This window comes from Myotis yumanensis, unplaced genomic scaffold (genome assembly GCF_028538775.1).
Source record: "Myotis yumanensis isolate MYYU_CA2020_CCGP unplaced genomic scaffold, mMyoYum1.0.hap1 SCAF_1, whole genome shotgun sequence".
Taxonomy (NCBI): domain Eukaryota; kingdom Metazoa; phylum Chordata; class Mammalia; order Chiroptera; family Vespertilionidae; genus Myotis; species Myotis yumanensis.
Window position 1 is genome coordinate 78,797,611 of NW_027223752.1, and position 20,443 is coordinate 78,818,053.

Sequence of the window (20,443 nt, forward strand, 5' to 3'; positions counted from 1 at the left end):
GATCGCCCTGCAGCTCTGTGTGTGACAGGGTGCGGCGTCCCAACCCCCTGATCGGCCCTGCTCTGTGTATGACAGGGTGTGGTGCCCCAACCGCTCCCCCCCCCCACCACAGGCCCTGCTCTGTGTGTGACAGGGTAGAGCCATAACCTCCCCATCGGCCCTGCCCTGAGTGTGACAGTGGCGGCGCCCCAACCCCCTGATCTGCCCTGCTCTGTGTGTGACAGGGGGCGGTGCCCTAACTCCCCTATCAGCCCTACTCTGTGCGTGACAGGGTACGGAGTCCCAACCCCCTGATGGGCCCTGCTCTGTGCGTGACAGCGGGCAGCACCCCAACCCCCTGATTGGCCCTGCTCTGTGCGTGACAGGGGGTGGCGCCGCAACCTCCCCATCGACCCTGCCTTGAGTGTGACAGGGGGCGGTGCCCCAACCCCCCAATCAGCCCCACCCTGAGCGTGACTGAGGGTGGCATCTCAACCTCCCAACCCGCCCTGCTCTGTGCATGACAGGGGGGGTGCCCCAACTCCCCAATCGGCCCTGCTCTGAGCCTGACCAGGGGCTGCACCTAAGGATTGGGCCTGCCCTCTGCCACCCAGGAGCAGGCCTAAGCCAGCAGGTCATTATCTCCTGAGGGGTCCCAGACTGCGAGAGGGCACAGGCCTGGCTGAGGGGACCCCCCCCCCCCCCCGAGTGCACAAATTTTTGTGCACCGGGCCTCTAGTCATAGTATAAAAGAGGAATGGACCGTGTTGCCTCTCTTACCAAAAGTGGAAAATAAGTCATCAAAATATGAGTGAATTGCGGGTAGATAGTTCTGGAAAGCTGAGTAGCATCTGACAATAAACTTCAAAGCTCTGCTTTGTGTTTTGCCTTCCTTTAGGCAGGTAAAGATTATCTCTCTCAACTTACCTCCCCACAGGGAGTTCCCTGGGGGTAAACAAACCTTCTCTCTGTGTATCTTTTCCAGGAAAAAGAAATGGAAAAGCAGAAAACCCTCTATCAGCAAGCTCGGCTGCATGAGCGCGGGGCTGCCGAGATGGTCCTTCAGATGATAAGCGCCAGCAAAGGTGGTTCCTGGGGTTTCTGGATGGGCCCCTGTCACTTCCACTGAGAATTCACACTGTGAAATGAAGTCATTATGAAAGAGTCCCGATAAATCCCCATTGGTGGGATTTAGGTGGGATTTACCCTCTCTTTCCTTGGCGATTCAACCGAATCTTCACCACGACAGGTGAGCGGAGCCCCATGGTGGTTGAGACTCTGAAGCTGGGGATTGCCATTCTGAATGGAGGCAACGCCGGCGTGCAACAGGTATGGGGACTCTTGGAGGGAGTCAGGCTTCCTGGGGTTTTCCCATCGACAGCCGTCACACTTCAGGGAAGAGGCATTGACTCGGCTATAGGGGCCACCACCCAGAATCATCTTTGCTGATATTTGTCCATAGTGGCCAATTAGATCAGAGTAGCTGGGGACACCAATCAAACCAGGCTGGGAGTTGACAGGCAAATGTGTACTTAATGGAGCGGGTTGACACAGGGTTCAAAGAGAAAAACATTTTGTTTTTTCACCATTAAATGTTTTTTTGCACAATAATGCTCTAGAAGACGTTTTCTAAATCTTAAATTTTTACTTCAACCTTTTCATTGAATTAGCTGCCCTATTCTGAGCAAGGAGCCTGCTCAGTTAAGAGGGGTTCATAATCCCACATACCTGTTGTTTGCTCATTCATTCATTCAACAACTATTTAGTGATTGCTGACGATGCCCTGAAGTCAGGCTCTGCTCTAGGGGTGCAGGGTGCAGCAGTGAGTGATACACATAAAAACCCCTGCCACCAGGCAGTAAATGAGAACACATTAGCATAGAGCAGAGTGCCTGGCACAGGGAATTCATTCAACAATCTGAATGGGAACTGGCTGCAGAAGACAGGAATGCACCGGTGCCTCCTGAGCACTCCAGGCTCTGGCTCAAACCATCTGTGTACAGATGTCTGTGTGACATTTCAAATATTCCTGGCATTCATGAGCCTTAAATCCCAGGGCTTTTGAGAATTCAAACTCATAACTACCACTATAGAATATAATTTTTCCCAGCCTTTATTAATCCCAAACAAATGTCTTATTAATAACTACCATTTTCTGCCCCACCAGTTGGCTCAGTGATTGAGCGTCAACCCATGAACCAGGAGGTCACAGTTTGATTCCCAGTCAGGGCACATGTGCACAGTTTATAAGCTCGATCCCCAGTAAGGGGTATGCAGGAGGCAGCTGACAGATGATTCTCTCTCATCAGTGATGTTTCTCTCTCTCCCTCTCCCTTCCTCTCTGAAATCCATAAAAACATTAAAAAAGGAGAGAACTACCATTTTCTAAGATACCCCTCTCCATCACCACCTCATCAGTTGATTTTCTTGAAGGGCCTTTTTTAAAAACAAAGAAATATTATTCTGCCAGACAAAGTTTCTGCCCTCCCAGTAAATGAGAAGAGAAGAAACAAAGTCTGATTGTGAAAGAAATGCTGAGCTCTCAGAGAGGCTTATTACCGGCTAAGCTCCTTGCTTCAGTGTGTCAAACTCATTGTGGGAGCTGTTCAGATTATACCTCACAACCATAAACATGGATTTTATAGAAATGTCCACCCTAATGATTCAGGTTCTGTTAAGTAGGAAGGAGGGCGGGGGGCAGACACATGGCAGGTTTAAGTCCACAGGGTAACAACCCACCGCTGTGGATCTGACTCAGTGTGCCTGCTTGACTAGGACTTTGCCATTTTTCCATTACAATTAGGAGGGTCAGTACTTGTGGTATAGTTTCCATTGTTTTTCCTTTTAAAATGTGTCTCCCTTGCAGAAAATGTTAGATTACCTAAAGGAGAAAAAGGATGCTGGATTCTTTCAAAGCCTTTCTGGTCTTATGCAGTCTTGCAGGTAAATACAGGAAAACCACCCACAGCAGTTTTTAAACTCTTCACTATTCAAGGGAAGGGGAAATGAGATGGAGAGGGCCATGAAGTAAGTTGGCTTATCATGGAATTATTGAGAAAGGAGTCACCAACTGGAGAATGTGAAGAGGATGGATGGGTATTGTTCCTCCAGCCTTCAAAATGATATTCAAACAATATTCAGAGGGGAAAATGTAATGTCCATTGGACACACACACACACACACACACACACACCTGTTTGTTGGCTTGTTAATCACCCTTACCTCCTTTTTCGTTATGTTCAGAATGGAGTGTGAGTTTCTCCTAAACATATCTTATCTAATAAAAGAGAAACATGCAAATTGACCATACCTCCACTACATCCACAAGCCATGCCCACAAGCCACGCCCACCAGCCAATCAGGAGCGAGTATGCAAATAAACCCAACCAAGATGGCGGCGGCCACGGAGCTGGAGCAAACAGGAGGCTTGCATTGCCCCTGGCGATGGAGGAAGCCAAGCTTCCTGCCTGCCCTGGCCATCTGTGAGCTCCTCTCAAGGCTACAAAGTTTCAATTATAGACGATAAATAAATCCCAGATACCTGCTTCCAGTCTCTGTGGCTTCCGCTCAAGGAGGGTCTGGGAGCCGTGGCCAGGCTGCAAACACCATCAGCCCCTCACCCAGGCTAGCCAGGCACCCCAGTGGGGACCCCCACCCTGAAGGGGTGTGGCCAGCCTGAAAACAGCCCTCAGCCCCTCACCCAGGCCGGCCATGCCCCCCCATCAGGGACCCTCACCCCATGGGGGCATGGCCGGCCTGCAAACCACCACCGGCCCCTCGCCCAGGCTGCCCCACACCCCAAGGGAGCCCCCACCCTGATCCAGGACACCCTTCAGGGCAAACCAGCCAGCCCCCACACATGCACCAGGCCTCTATCTATACTAATAAAAGGTTAATCTGCTAATTAGACTGGGAGACCTTCCAGGAGACCTTCAGGACATTCTTCTGGACAAAGCCATGGTAACTGGGCCAAGGTAGAGGCGGTTAGAGGCCAAGAGGGGAGGGCAGTTGTGGGTGATCAGGCTGGTGGAGGGCAGGGCCATTGGGGGCAAGCAGGCCATCACTGGGGGTCAATTGGAGGTAATCAGGAAAGCGGGGCGGGCAGTTTGGAGTGAGCAGGCCAGCAGGGGGGCAGTTGGGGGTGATCAGGCTGGCAGGGGGGCATTTAGGGGCAAGCAGGCTGGCAGTGGGGGGCAGTTGGGAGCAAGCAGATCAGCAGGCATCAGAGTGGTTAGGGGCAATCAGACAGGCAAGCAGCAAGGTGAGCGGTTAGGAGCCAGCAGTCCCGGATTGCGAGAGGGATGTTCGACTGCTGGTTTAGGCCCGATTCCTGTAAACCGGCAGTAGGACATCCTTTGAGGGGTCCCAGATTGGAGAGGGTGCAGGCTGGGCTGAGGAACACCCCCTCCCCTGTGCACAAATTTCATGCACCAGGCCACTAGTATGCTCATAAAAATCAAACCAGAAAAGAATGGAAAAGAAGATGAATGCCTCATTATGACTCAAGGCTGTTTTCATTAAGCACTTTGTTAATCTTTAGTCTTAACTGGCCTTGGAGGCTGAATAGATATTTGGTGGGTACATATTTTGACAGAGGTACATCCTAACATGAGAACATTTTTGTCATAGCCTGAAAAACAAAGCATTAAATTTTCCATGCATATTACGAAGTGTGTAAGCCTCCCCTCATGGCTGGACCTACTGACAAATGAACAGTTTGTAACCAAAAGTCAGGTTACCATACTTGCTCATTTCAGAAATGAGCCAGAAATCTAAGAAAAGTGTCAGCTTATTTTCTAATTTTCGCATATATTTCTGAACAGTCTGCAACTCATTCTAAAAATAATTCAAAGTTATAATTATCTGGCTCATTTGCCTCCAGTTAATATCCTTTAAAATGGAACATTACATTTTCCAATTGAAAATTTGGAGGATGAACATTCTTTCTTATGGTGGACTTCATAATTTTACTAACCTTACTTGATTGGGTAAGTATTGTACTCTGGGGCTGGAGGGAGTATATTTGAGCTGCAATACCGTCCGTTGTTCTTACCTCCCCCACTGAGAGCCAATTTGTTTATTACCTCTCTTAGAAAAAGAAAATGTAATATTGCCAGACCTGACTCACTGAGGGTAAAATTGTGCATGTGCACTCGGGTGGCAAAAATCAAGGCAGTTCAGTTCCATATTGCTCATGAAAGTCTCAATTAAATTCCTAAGAGTTCCCTTGGTGGTCAGCAATACTTAATATTGTTAAACTCATCTATAAGGATGACTTGGAGAGACAGGTGACATACCCTTATAGGCCAAATGAGTTCTAACAGAAGTTTGAAGGTATGTTAATAGTCTTAGGCCAATTATAAACATAATACATATTTGTAAACATTTAAGCATTAGAGAAATTTAAACATTTGGAATGGGTGTTTCGTGATGGAGTAAGGGTCAGAAATGTCTGTTGCTTAGATTGCCTCCTGAATCAGAACTGCTGCTTCAAAGCAGTCATGTCCAAATGCCCTTTTCTGTGTTATCCTTTTTGACAGCAAAACCAAAATGAAAGGGGTCATTTGTGTTATTGAACCAGCCCTTTTACAGTAGGCTCTGGGAAGAACCAACAAGATGGCAACAGGGATTTTCATTGTTTTCTCTTTCAAATGCATCTAAATTGCAGAATGTCTGTGACCCCCTAAAAGGGGAAAAGAGGTTCTGGGTTTTCCAGTAATGTCTTTCCAGGCTGATGGTCATTTCCTTTGCCCAAAGGTAAAAGGCAGGCTAGGTTTTGCAGAATCTTAATGGATTCAGCCATCAGCTTCCCTAAGAGCTATAGTCTTGTGAGACCTTATGTTCTATGAAACCTTTCAGATTGGGGAAGGAGCTAGAGTTTGTTAGAGAAGTAGAATGAGCCGCAATTGGAAATAATATGATCACATAGCGTGCTCATTATTAAGCTTGGTGGTTGTACTAGGGGTTCCTGACTGATGGTGGCTGTGACTAGGAAGGTTGGGGAAAGTAGGGACAAAAATGAAGACCAACTTGCTAAAAGTTCAGGAGCTCCTAGGGACACCATTGCCTCCAGAAAGCTTAATCTCACCTATATGGCTCCTGAATGATACAAAATCCTAAAGGGTTTGACCGTTGAAATCTAGAAATTTGTAGCACTCTCCATCAGTATTCATCCTAAGCTCTAAAAGCTCCAGTTCCTTGTGATTCTCAGAGAAAGTAGGGAGTTGAACATTAATTAATGCAGTTTACTGTAAATTTCCCTTGAAAAATCTAAGAAACAAATCGTTCCTTCTTTATTTGAAAAGCCTTTTTAAATCTTCATCCAAAAGAAAGGACTCCAACTGGACAAAACGACAGCCACCACAAATGTTTCTGCCCCTCCTCACGGATGTGACAAGGTCTGTGAGCACTAGGCTTCCTTGGGAAACACTGTTAGATTCTCAAACACACTGTGATATGTTAGTGCATTTGTTAAAACCCAAGGACAGGATCTTAGTCAATAGGTGCATTGACGTTAGAAATCTATTTTCCCAGAGTGCGCAGCCCTGAACCTTGCTTTCCTTTGTCTATTACAAGTGTCCTTGATTTGAATGCATTTGAGAGGCAGAATAAAGCTGAAGGCCTGGGGATGGTTACTGAGGAAGGAACACGTAAGTAACTAATGAATATGAAGGCCACTCTCTTCCTGAAAAGAAAATCTTAATTAACTATTTCCCGTTAGAGCCCCTGCTCCTTGATCTTTGAGGACTTGCTCCATTTCGGCAAAATATTTCCATCAGTAACTTTGACAAAACCATCATCCAGGCTGGGTGTGTTCACAGAGCCAGTGCTAGCTAAAGACAGTTTATCATGGTGTTCATGGTTTTCTTATTTTGTATTCTTCTCTTTTTCTCTTATCACCAGTCATTGTTCGTGAGCGTGGTAAGTGTGAGTTTCTGGCTTGAGTTCCTACCATGTGTGCGTCCTAAGGGATTGATTTAATTCCCTCAGTCCCAACACATTATAGGCTCAGTGGTTGCATGCCTTGTTTAACTCAACAGTTTGATGCTTAATTAAAGAAGGGTTTTCCATCTATCAGGCATGGGTTATGGTCTGTGAACCATTCCTGCCACTAGCCCGGTTATTTTCCTTACAAATGCATCCTGGGGCTAAATATTTTAGCTTTGCCAATCATTGTGTTGTGCAGCCTCAGTTCCGGGTTAATCAGGTTGACCAGCATTCATCCAAAGTTCCCTTTCCAAAGAATTCTGACACAGCTCCTGAAGCATTTTTGCAGTCATTTGTATTAGAAGGTGTTCTGTGTTGAGAAGCAAGCAAATGCTCACCAGTGTCCTCTGTTTTCAAGGTGAAAAAGTACTCCAGAATGACGAGTTCACACGAGATCTCTTTAGATTCCTACAGTTACTTTGTGAAGGACATAACAATGGTAAGTGGAATGGATAGATTTGTTAAGGGAAAATAGCATTCAAGTGCAAAATTCTGATTCCATTTAGGAAGCCACATTCAATACCAGCAGTTGCTAACTTAAGGACAACAGTTAATTCATTCCTAAATAAGAAACCCTATGTAAAACGACCTTGACTCATGACTAAAGTTATTTAGTGGCACCCAGTCTAAGCTGCTTCCAGGATCTTCAGATGTGAAACTAACAGCCCTTTCTGTCAAGGCCCTCAAGGCTCTATAGGTCCAGTTTCTGGTGTCATTGGGATGGGAGGGCTCGTGTCAGAGCTCTGTCCTGCAAGATCCACCAAGACCCAAACAGGATGTCCTTGTAGGGTTTTTCACATAGTGTACCTCTGCTGAGTTTAGCAAAGAAAGCACAACTGGCTCTCTAGGCAAGACAGAGACAGGGTCTGACCCAGCCCTGCTGTTGTCAGACTTTCAGAACTTCCTGCGGACTCAGATGGGTAACACCACCACCGTGAACATCATCATCAGCACTGTGGACTACCTTCTGCGTCTTCAGGTGAGTGGGTCTTGGATGGTGGCATGCCTCAGATGTACTTCCAAAAGCTAAAGACAGGTAGTTACATGAGGTCAGGGAGGCCCAGGAGATAGTAAAACCCCAGTAAGAGGAAGTAAAATACCGTAAGTCTGCAACATCATCAATAAGTTCCTCTACTTTAAGTGAAACAACTTATAATGGGACCAATTTTGCCATAGGCTAACTGATTTAAACAAAAGGTAAGTTCCCACAGCATCTCATCAATAGTGTAACCTAACAACATTGAACAAGACAACTATTCGAGGACCTGCTGTGCCTAAAACGTGTATTTGAATGTTTGAAGACTGACCTGGGGGACGTGGTTTAAAACCATATCATCTATTATGAAATGCTGGTTTATTTTAGTTTTGCCAGTGAAAACCTAGCCATGATGTCCTGGAGCTATCAAACAACCTGTGACTAAGAAAAGATTCTTCACTAGGAAAAAGTTACAGGAAGTGATCCAAATAAGATGAGTCTACAAGTTCTTAGTGTTGAGAAGTCACTTGGTTTAATTGTTTGAAGGAAAATCCAAATAATATCAAGAAAATCTACACAAACATAAAAAGGATTCTCTTTTCTCTTTGCTGATTCTTCATGCACTTCTGCCATTTAACAGAGCAATCTATTTAACCTCCCTGTGTTCCAGTTTTCTTGTCTGTAAAATGGGTCTCAAAGGGTGATGGTAAAGATTGAGAGATTTAATATATACAATAAGCTCAGAACAGTGCCTGGCACTTATAGTGTTAGTTATTGGGTTGTTGCTGTCATGATGATTTGGGTGATAATCATTATCTTTATCTTTAGGGTACATTTTTCCTGTGAGTAGATTGTCCTATATCATAGTCACCCAGGTCCAGCTGTCCTCTCTCCTATCTGTTCTTTCCTACAGAGGGGCATCTGTCCTTCAGAGATGCCAGGGATCAGCTATCTCTGTGCTTCTCCCCAGAGTGCCAGGCTCCTGTCTTAATGAAGAGGTCTTAGAGATGTGGGATTATCTTGTATTCTTCCTGAATGTCGACTTTAGCTACACTAACTGAAGCCTGATAAATACTAAACTCTACTTGTCTGTTCTTAGGAATCAATCAGTGATTTCTACTGGTACTATTCAGGGAAGGACATCATTGATGAATCTGGACAGCACAATTTTTCCAAAGCTCTAGTGGTCACAAAGCAGATTTTCAATTCTCTTACAGAATACATCCAGGTATGTGCACAGAATGCATGTTCAAACACAAGGAGAACATTTTTAACATCCCCATGCTCTACATTCCCTACAGAACATTTGGGTGCATGGATGGACTATGTATCTAGCCTATTGCTGACAACACTTCTTTTCTGTAAATAGGAACCAATAGTATCGACACTCTGAGAAGCTACAGCTTATGGGTCCCCACTGTGACTCATTCATATCATTGTCACACTTGCATTTATCTAGTTATATTTTGCTTTCCCTCCTTGACTGAAAACTTTTTGCAGACAAAAAAAGTTCTCATTCGAGCATTATGCTAAGTGAAACAAGCCAGTCAATGAAGGAAAAATACCACATGATCTCACTCATTCATGGATAATAAAGACCATTACAAACTTTTGAACAATAATAGATACAGAGGCAGAGCTGCCTCAAACTGATTGTCAAACTGCAGTGGGAAGGCCAGAGAGAGTTGGGGGGCAGGAGGGAGGGGAGTAAGAGATCAACCGAAGGACTTGTATGCATGCATATAAGCATAACTAATGGACATAAGACACTGGGGGGTAAGGGAGGGTAGGGGTTTGTCAAGGGCGGGGGGGAAAAAAGGACACTTATGTAATACCCTTTGTAATACTTTAAGCGAAAAATTTAAAAAAAAAAAAAACATAAATAAAGGACCATTTCAAAAAAAAAAAAAAAAAAAGTTCTCATTCAATTTAAAATTCCTCATTTCTAGCACAATGTCTACGTCATAGGTGTTCCATAAGTGTGGACAGTGGAGTAGAGAAATGATTGCTAGAATGAAGGAATAAAGGCATAAATGATATCACCTTGAGATTAAAAACAGAATTAATGACATCCTACGAATTTGTCAGAAATGAACTCTGTGGATAAGGTAACTTCAGAAGCACATAAGCTTATGTGAATGGCAGTTAAGTCCACAAGTGAACTTCAGGTTGAATGTCTAGAACTTGCAGGATTCTTTTTCTGTTCACAGTATTCTCTGTTCACTGCCTACAGCAGTCTAGCTACCACGCAAAGAGGACATAGTGGGGCATAATTTGCTATAAAATCAGTAGCCATGTCACAGTCCTCAGTGATGTTACATACATTTCTTAAAGATCCGTAGGATGAATCAATTGGCACAGTCAGATCATATTTGCTTACTAAGATAACCATAAAACTAAGACTATTAAATTTAAAGGAAGATTTTAAGGGAGAGATTGATCATTGTCACCCAAAGATGGTAAAAACATGGAGAGATAAACCTAGGAACAGGTGACTCATCTGAAGTGTCACAGAATGTGAGATGCCTGCGAAGACCATTGAACAGATTTGACAAGCATCTGATTTGCTCTCTGCAGAACCCATTCCAATTTTCAGAATGTCCTATGCAGCACTTAACCCTAACGTAAAGCAGACACTTTGTGCATTTCTTTCTACAAAGGGTTTTGTTCCAAAAAGAATCTAGAGGTTTCTAGGGATCAGATACCAAATGTACATGAACAGTGATTTTTAAATAAGGCTATGTGATTTAAGGAAGCAGGCAATATTTCTCCTGCTCACCTCTTCCCTGAGAATTCTGTCAAGACACTTCCAGAACATGAGATAGTATCAGTGTTCTTTTTGGAAATTTCTTACTGAAGGGTGATTTAGGAATTGATTAAAAGGTAGGAAAAATAAACTATAAGGAAGAGTTTACAATAAGAAATATCAGATCGATAATGATCTGCAAAAATTGGAAAGGATATTAACAGGAAAAATGCAAACTGGTCATTGTCTTCCCTCTGTGTTTGGCTTTCAGAAAAGATAGAGATGGTATTATACCTGAAGTTCAGGTTAATGGTAGGAAAATCCTAAAAGTAATTGACCAGGAATATTATTCGGTGTTTTGGGTTTGTTCTGTTTTTTATTTGAGTAGATAACCATGTGGTCATAGCATTCTCCAGGTAGCTTTGCCAGATAACAGTAGATGTGCTAGGGCTTGATTTTCACAGTGGGCTCCATAGAACCCTTGAGTTCCTCAGACCCCTTGTAAGCCAAGGTGTGGATGAAAGTGGGCAGGGGTGTCTTGCAGTCTTGTTCAACCAGAGCACTGAGCTTTTTTAAATGATGTTCTTGAGTGTAAGATTTTCTTTGAAGAACATATTCTAAGGCTAAAAGAAAATCTCCAGACATCGCTGGACTATGAAATTCCTAGTGGCTTTTGTTAGACATAGGATCCTATGATGGGGGTGTTAAAATCTTGGGGAAATATTGAGCACAAAATATATGATTTTGGGGAGGAGCTATCTGTTCATATAAACTAGTGTCACAGGCCCTTCCTAAGCCCTTCAGAGCAGCTCATGATGTTTCAGTGAAATAGGATGTCCTTCTCTCCACAGGGCCCTTGCATTGGGAACCAGCAGAGCCTGGCTCACAGCAGGCTGTGGGATGCAGTGGTCGGCTTCCTCCATGTATTTGCTAACATGCAGATGAAACTCTCTCAGGTACTGTGGCCTGTCCCCAGTGAGTTGTTGGTGTGAAATGCTAAGTTAATCCTCACCCCCTTGGTATTCCCATTGTGGATGTGGCTGCTTGATCAACTGGCTGAAAAAGTCAAGCAGATTAGGGCTCATTTTTAAAACCATGGGTCTAAATGGGAGATAGGAGTGAATGTCCCAGACGGGCTTTTGCATGGATGCAGCTTCCTTCCTTGTGTCCCACCAACCTACCCATTTCATAATTGCCTCAACATTTGCTTCTTATGGTGCTAATCCTTTTGCTTCCTTGTCACTGCTTTGTCAGTTTATAACAATCGATGGCCCTGTCTGGTCTGTCAGCTATCCGCATGTCTCTTTAATTCACCTATGCCTTCTCTCTCACCTTTGCTTCCCCCTCCCTCTCCACCTCCGCCTCTCCTTTCCACTCCCCATCTCTCTGGCAAGATGAATCAGACTCGCCGAGAGCATTTATTATGAACAAATAAATGTAGTGTATGTAGTAGATGATCGTCTCTCTCCATGGCAACACATGAGGGAGAACTTCAGGATGTTTCAGGCTGATTAGAATAACATTTGTAGCATCAATTTTAATAATGTGTACCTACAATGTTCAAGGCTGTCACATCTGCCTCCTCCCTTCTGGAATGTGCTATTTAACCCTTTCATTTTTTTCCCCTTTTGACTCTGGCCTTATGGGAGGAGAGAGTTCTTGGGAGGGCTGCTAATTCGGCAGTAACATGTCAGCTGCTTGACTCCTATGTCAACCCAGCAGGGGCAGCATGGTGAGGGGCTCCAGAGACAGGTCCTGCCACCTCCTCACTAGTAAATTTCAGAAAGCCAGTTCCCTTTTCTGGTTTTTTGCTTCATCAACTGTAAAATATTGGGATTTAGAATAGCTGATCTCTGAGGTCTCTTCCAGCTCAAATATTCTACACATCTATTTCGTATAAAGCTGTGACATACACCAGAGCTGGGGGATGTCCCTCTGAAATTTAAAGAGCTAAACAAATAACTGTCTTTACAAAGAGAGTCTGTAAAAGGAGTGTGGCCCAGATGCATTTTTTAATCTCACCTCCGATTGCCCACCTCAGATCCTCCAAGGATTGTTTTCCTTCTGTGATGTAGGGTGCAAAGCACAGTGCTAACTTGGCAGTGCCCTGTCTGCAATGCTGAAATTAAAACCAAACAGACTAGTATCAAAACCATCCGGAGGAATAGCCTCAATTATATAACATTTTAAGGGACCAGTGGCACCCAGATCACCACCAACTAGAATCAGGAGAACCTAAATTAATCCATTAAAAAAAAGGAGAACCCACTTAGTGATTTTAGCCTCAATGCCTTAATTGGATTGCAATAGTATTCCCAAAAAGCTCACTTGCATTTCTCCAGTATCAAGCACAACAACATAAACTATAGAGATACCTAACAGCTCTTTGGTGGATTGGGTTGTTCAGTAGTTTTGGACAACGAGTGGTAATCTGCCACGTTGTGCTAATAAAAGGAAAGCTGAAAAGGAATGCTATTGGCCATGCTCTGCTGCAGGCAGCTTCCCGGCGCTACAAATAGTGGATGGTAAGACGTCCGCATTCACAATGAGAAGGGAACTCATTCCCGAGATTGACGCGACCCTCACCTAGCATTTCCAGAGCAGGCTCTTCTTGCTCGCTGCCCTGTACTTTGCTGAGGGATCAGATAGCTCAGGGGTATCTCCTGTTTCTGTTCTAGGATTCCAGTCAGATCGAGCTGTTGAAGGAACTCTTGGATCTCCTTCAGGACATGGTGGTGATGCTTCTGTCCCTCCTGGAAGGTTGGGCTGTTTGGTATAACTAGGCATTCACACAACTGTAATTGGTCCAAGCACTAACCATAGTAATCACGCAGATTATCCTCCTGGCAGGTCATTCATGCCATATAACATTGGTTAGAAAGCCAAATTTTCATCAACAAAAAATGAGTGAGAGGAACATGGTCTGATGGACAAAGCCTGAAACCAACTTATTTTATGACAATAGGAAAGCCAGAATGAACTGGGGAAAACCTCTAAGCTTTGCTCTTCCCTATTCTCTCCCTCTCCCCATTGCTTTTCAATACATCTGGCTGCCAGTGTGTATGCCAGCCATCTAGTTGGTCACTCTCCTAGGTCTAAGGGGATGAGAGGGGCACCACTTATTCCTATGTGTCCCCAGTAATCTAATAACAAAACCAATTCCCAGGCCCCAAGCCAGATAAAAGGCACTGGGATAGCCATCTCCTTCTCCCTCTGTTTCTATCCCCCGGACTCCTAGTGGTGTAGTCTTTATGGCTTGCTGCTCCCTCCTGCCCATTTCCAAATTATCACAGTCTGAAAAGAGCTGACTGATTTGGCACATAAGTCTTTTAGAAATAGCTACCTGACCAGTTACAGAATGGTTTGGATTTATTGATATATCTGTATGTCTTTTTGAACCTGCCTCACAGGGAATGTGGTAAATGGAACTATTGGCAAGCAGATGGTTGACACACTGGTAGAGTCATCTACCAATGTAGAAATGATCTTGAAATTCTTTGACATGTTCTTGAAACTTAAAGACTTAACCAGCTCAGACACCTTCAAAGAATATGACCCAGATGGTAAAGGGATTATCTCCAAAAAAGAATTCCAGAAGGCCATGGAAGGGCAAAAACAGTACACACAGTCAGAGATTGACTTTCTCCTTTCTTGTGCAGAAGCTGATGAGAATGACATGTTTAATTACATTGATTTTGTCGACCGGTTCCATGAGCCGGCCAAGGACATAGGGTTTAATGTGGCAGTGTTATTGACAAATCTCTCGGAGCATATGCCAAATGATTCTCGCCTTAAGTGTCTGCTGGACCCAGCAGAAAGTGTGCTAAACTACTTCGAACCATACCTAGGACGCATTGAGATTATGGGTGGTGCCAAGAAAATTGAGCGTGTTTATTTTGAGATCAGTGAATCCAGTCGAACTCAATGGGAAAAGCCCCAAGTGAAGGAATCTAAGCGACAGTTCATCTTCGATGTTGTCAATGAAGGTGGGGAACAGGAAAAGATGGAGCTGTTTGTGAACTTCTGTGAGGATACCATCTTTGAAATGCAGTTAGCATCTCAGATCTCTGAATCTGACTCAACTGACAGACCAGAAGAGGAGGAGGAGGAAGATGAAGACTCTTCTTACACATTAGAGATTGAGGGGGAAGAAGAGTATGACAAATCCTTTGAGTCTGTCTCTGCATTTGCCATGGCCTGTGCCTCAGTGAAGAGAAATGTTGCCAACTTTCTAAAGAGGGTAACTCTGAAGAACCTCAGGAAGCAATACAGGAAGGTGAAAAAGATGACTGTGAAGGAGCTGGTAAAGGTGTTCTTCTCGTTCTTCTGGATGTTGTTCGTGGGGCTGTTCCAGTTGTTCTTCACCATCTTGGGGGGAATCTTTCAGATCCTCTGGAACACAGTGTTTGGAGGGGGCCTGGTAGAAGGGGCAAAGAACATCAGGGTGACCAAGATCCTGGGGGACATGCCTGATCCAACCCAATTTGGTATCCATGATGATGTTTTGGAGGCTGAGAGGGCAGAAGTGACCGAGACGGGTCTCACCACGGAACTAGTGCACTTTTTAAAGGGTGAGAAAGGAGATGCGGATATTATGTCAGATCTTTTTGGATTCCACTCCAAGAAAGAAGGTGGCTCAAAGCATGGGCCAGAAGTGGGTTTGGGTGACCTCTCTGAGATTATTGGAAAGGATGAACCCCCTACACTAGAGAGTACTGTACGGAAGAAAAGGAAAGTACAGGTAAGCATAATTTGTTTCCATCATCTTCCTTTACGCCCAGAAAAACACTTGCTACTATATTTTGCAACTAGTACTGACACCAATTCCCTGAGAGCCAACAATATATTAGACACCAGCTCTCCTATGATTATCCTGACCTTATCATTCTAGCTCTACCATGTCTGGGGGTGCAAGTCGTAAATGGATGCCTTGGTGTCTAATTGCTGGGTGGTCTTCAGTTTACATTGTAGAGTTCAAACATGGTGATCTGTGATGCTCACCTTACTTTCACACTTTTATTAGAAGGTTAGTTCTCATGGTAGACAGGTTCATTCAGTAAACTGAAAGCATAGAAAACCAGGTATAACATAAGAGGAGGTTTTTCTAGTGAGACAATAATTCTGCAGTGTCTCAAAAGGTCCAGATGATATCATATACTTTAGCACAGTGTCCCAGTGAGTCTTAATTGGCTGGGACATTTCATTATTGTGATGCAGCCACTATTAAATTTGGACTTTGAGTCAGTCGACTAGATTAAGAGAATAAGATAATAGTAATTCAGAGTCCCTTGGTCATGGATGTTGGTCCTTGGACAATCCTTGGTCATGGGTGTTTCCCTCTGTTGCAGCATCAACTCACAGCATCATTCTAGCACTAAAGAGGGTATGGAGAGAAGTGTAAAGAGATCAGAGCCCAAAGACAAGTTTTATTCATTACATTAATATTTATTAACTAGCTAATATGTGCTTGTCACTGTTTTTGGCTCTGAGGATACAGTGGTAAGTGAAAAATGCATTGTCCCTATAATTCAGTGAAAAAGAGAGATATTGAATAAATCTGTATAGGCATGAAGAACATTAGGAAGGACGAATGCCAGGTGCTAAGTATATGTATAGGAGAGAACTCTCACCTGACTTTGCGAATCAGGGAAGAAAGCATCAGAATCATAGGCATTTTTTTTTTAATAAATTTATTTTATTTATTTATTTTTTAATATATTTTATTGATTTTTTACAGAGAGGAAGGGAGAGAGATAGAGAGTTAGAAACATCGATGAGAGAGAAACATCGATGAGAGAGAAACATCGATCAGCTGCCTCCTGCACATCTCCTATTGGGGATGTGCCCGCAACCCAGGTACATGCCCCTGACCGGAATCGAACCTGGGACCCCTCAGTCCGCAGGCCGACGCTCCATCCACTGAGCCAAACCGGTTTTGGCCATAGGCATTTTTATAATATCAATTTCTTTACTCCATTTGGCTCCCTGATGTAGCCCCAGGGCATAAACATAATTGGATTCATTCAAGGCCTGCTACATGCCAAGCTGTGTTCTGAGGCTATGAAAACTCAGTTAATAAGAAAGACAGTTTTGCTTTAATAGAGCTTAACTTCTAATGGAAGAAGACAACAAATAAATAAGATAATTATTATTTGTGACACATGCTAAAATAAATGAACAAGGACATGTGTTACAGAGTGAATGTAGGCCCTACTTTAAATAGGACTGTCAAGGAGGCTTCTGACAAGGTGTCCTATGAACCATGTCCTGAAGGATATCAGGCACATGCACAGCAGTCACACTCCAGGCAGAGGATATGCTTAGTGCAAAGGTCCTGGTGCAGAGAAGGATTTGGAATGTCCCAGGAAAGGAAATGAGGTCTGGGTGTAGGAAGTAAGGAATCAAGTGGTGCAAGATGAGGATGGAATGAAAGGCCATGATCCTGTAGCCATGTAGGCCTCGGTAAGGAGCTTGAATTTTCTTTGAAGTGCAGTGGTCGTCAGGCAGAGGACCCAGGGGAGCGGGTGCTAAGAGGATTAAAGACGAGGCAGGTATCCTGTCTGAAGCAGGTTCTGATTTGGACCATCTCTCCCTGACCCCATGGGGTCATGGGACCACTGCTGCAGGCTCTGACAGTATCCAAGCGCAAGTTTTCTCTTTGAGTTGACTAATAATAAGAGGGCAGTGGAATTTTCAGATTTGAAATGTTTGTCTTGGCATCTCTCCAGAGCACCTGGATATGTAGCAGGACACTCACTTTCCATGACCCTGAGAGAAGCAGAAGCAGAAGCAGGAGAAGAGAAAGCCATTGGTACTTCTGACCAAGGAGATGAAAGTGGCCAGCGATATGGCTCTTCACCATGAACACACTGATTCGGGGAGAACTTGACTGACTGTTGTTTTTGTCTAGGCAGCAGAGATGAAAGCAGCACATGACTCAGAAGGAAAAGTGGAACCCGAGAAGGCAGAGTAAGTTCTTGGTAGCTTCGAGGACACAAACTCCTAGTAGACAATTCTTAATAGCATCTACTATTCTATTGCTGTGGTAAATAGCTATAGTAATGCTATCCTATATAATAAAAGCCTAATATGCAAATTGTCCCCTTGGGTGGTCATTCAACCAGGGAAACCAGGAGTTCAACTGCTTGCTATGATGTGTGCTGACCCCCAGGGGGTGGCACGGAACATGGCAGGTGTCGGCAATGAGCTGTGACCTCTTGCCAGCTACCTGGGGGCAGAGGTGACGGGGACGGAGGTGTGGTGAGAATGTGGGGTGTCTGCTGAGCTTGCTCTTACTCTCCCTGCTACCCTTCCCCCGGGATGCCCGGGCTTGCACACCGGGGAAGCCCCCGCACTCAGGTGCCAGGCTCCCACAAAGAACCTGCCCCACACCTGTGTGGCATCTTTCAAGTGAGCTGGGCCACAGCCGCTGGGACCACAGGGGTTGGTCAGGTTCCCCATGGGTTCATGCAGGAGCTGGTCTGCGAGGCTGGCTGGGAGAGAGTGCACTGCCCACCCAGCTTCCATGTGGCACCACTGGGTGGCCCAGAGGCCCACACTGCGCTCTGGCCTGCGGCGTCCAGCCGTGCTCACCACATCTCCATGTGGGGACTTGGGCACCATGTGGAAGGGGGCATGTGGGGGCCCAGGGGCCACCCAGGGTCCAGAGATCAACTGGGACCTGTCCTTCCATGCCAGACGCTTGTGCTTTGATCACTGGCCAGGCCTAGGGACTGCACCCATGCACAAATTTCATGCACCAGGCCTCTAGTCCTATCTAATAATAGACAAACATGGTAATTGACCATACCTTCGCTACACCTCCCATTGGCTAATCAGCGGGCTATGCAAATTAACCGCCAACAAAGATGGCAGTCAATTTGCATATGTAGGCACGAAGCAGCGGAGCAAGGACTGAAGGCGGCTCCAGCTGGAGCAGCGAAGGCTTGAAGGCGGCTCCGGCCAGAGTGAAGGCCTGGGTCCCGAGTGCCAGAGGAAAACCAGTGCCGGCAGCCAGGGGAAGGGAAGGCCTATTGCACGAATCTTTTCATGCAACAGGCCTCTAGTAGTAATATAAGAAACTAGAGGCCCGGTGCATGAATTCATGCATGGGTGGGATCCCATTGAGGCCTATCAGGGAGGCTGGCTGGCCGGGGGGGGGGGGGGGGGGAGGGGCTGCGGGAGGTTGGCAGGCCAGGGGGGCAGCTGAGCCATGGGAGGTTGGCTGGGGGGGGACGGGGACACAGGAGGTTGGTGGGCCAGGGGTGGAGGGGCCACGGGATATTGGCCAGCCGGGAGGAGAAGCTGCGAGAGATTGGCTGTACGAGTGCACTGACCACCAGGGAGCAGTTCCTGTGTTGAGTTCGCGTCATAGCGACTGGTCGACCTGTTGTTCTTGTTGTTCCAGTCATTTAGTTGTAGGGATCGCTTAGGCTTTTATATATATAGATAGGTATTTTTCAAGCTCTGAGTACATTTTACTCCAGCTATACAATAAACACATTTTATTAATCTTGTTAATTTTATAATCTCACTAATAGGTCAGAATTTCACCATCTGGCCAAATTATCAAACACTGACATTTCATAACTTTATATAATGTTAATGATGATGATATCTAATATATTCAATACCTATTACATGCCAGGCCCTATGCTAAGGTCTTTTACACAATATCTCATTTAATCCCTATCACAAATTTGGAGAATAGGTACTATTGCTAATTCAAATGAAGTCTTAAAAAATAGATAATAAAGGACTTTTCTGAAGAAGAAGAAGAAAAGTTGTTAAGCCAAATTTCTGAAAAAGACTACAAACTTATTGATAACTATTGTACACCTATGACCATGGTTCATCAAAGTGGACACCACTCATTAAGTGCACAGTCGATGTCCAGGCACCGTGGGTGATAAAGAGCCGAGGTTTCCACCTCCCAAGAAAGAATTACCAGACTTGAATTCAGTCTCCCTGTCTGGGCCAGGCCTCCCCCTGGCCTCTGTGCTAAGTGGGTTTCTTGCTCCTGCAGCATGGAAGATGGGGAGAAGGAGGAGACAGCCGGAGAAGAACAAGCCAAGGTCCTGTGGGCAGAGGCGACAAAAAAGAAGAAGCGGCGGCGTGGCCAGAAAGTCGAGAAGCCTGAAGCCTTCATGGCTAATTTCTTCAAAGGGCTGGAAATCTATCAGACCAAGTTACTGGTAAGCACTCCAGCCCAGGGCCCACCTCTGGGGCAGGAGTTGGCCCAAGGAAAACCTTAGAGAAATGACCACAATTTTGTTTCACAATTTGGTTGGTTATGCTTCCTCACTTTCTCATTCCTCTTCTCAATTATCTACCTGCTCCTCTTGCGTTGGAGGAAATGAAATAGAGGTCAACCTGGCAAAAGCCAAGTGCTCCAGCTCCCCTGCCCAGCTGTGGGTACCCTCTCTGCCCTGTGCTGTCTCGGACAGCATGGGAATTCCTCTTCCTAGCTGTGTCATGTGGGGACTTAGCTGCTCCTCAGCCAAAGTTCACGAGTAGTTGGACCATTAGGGATGCAGAAAGAATCTACCTATGTTAGGTGGGTTCTCACAACAGCCCCCAAAAGCTGCTCTTCCACATGCAATCAGCCCTCAGCCTAGCTTCTGCAGTTCTCGGATGATTTACCTCCTGAGGTACAGCTGCTGATGCCAGGACAACCGCTTCCCGGGCACCTGCGGTGAGAGCCCTCCACAGAGAGATTGAGCGCTTTCCCCTTGCAGCTGCACCCTAGTCCTCAG

At 45.2% G+C, this 20,443-nt stretch overlaps 1 protein-coding gene across 1 annotated transcript in view; it reads left to right on the forward strand.

Moving 5' to 3' along the window:
* Positions 1-20,443, forward strand: part of RYR3 (ryanodine receptor 3) — a 398,822-nt gene that overhangs the window by 355,198 nt on the left and 23,181 nt on the right. Inside the window, exons 79-91 of the mRNA XM_070407843.1 lie at positions 965-1,064; positions 1,229-1,308; positions 2,846-2,922; positions 6,556-6,629; positions 6,883-6,900; positions 7,325-7,405; positions 7,857-7,945; positions 9,042-9,170; positions 11,540-11,644; positions 13,367-13,448; positions 14,099-15,429; positions 17,599-17,657; positions 19,714-19,882. Of these exons, the coding sequence (XP_070263944.1) occupies positions 965-1,064; positions 1,229-1,308; positions 2,846-2,922; positions 6,556-6,629; positions 6,883-6,900; positions 7,325-7,405; positions 7,857-7,945; positions 9,042-9,170; positions 11,540-11,644; positions 13,367-13,448; positions 14,099-15,429; positions 17,599-17,657; positions 19,714-19,882 (2,394 nt within the window). The remainder of the gene's footprint in view (positions 1-964; positions 1,065-1,228; positions 1,309-2,845; positions 2,923-6,555; positions 6,630-6,882; positions 6,901-7,324; positions 7,406-7,856; positions 7,946-9,041; positions 9,171-11,539; positions 11,645-13,366; positions 13,449-14,098; positions 15,430-17,598; positions 17,658-19,713; positions 19,883-20,443) is intronic.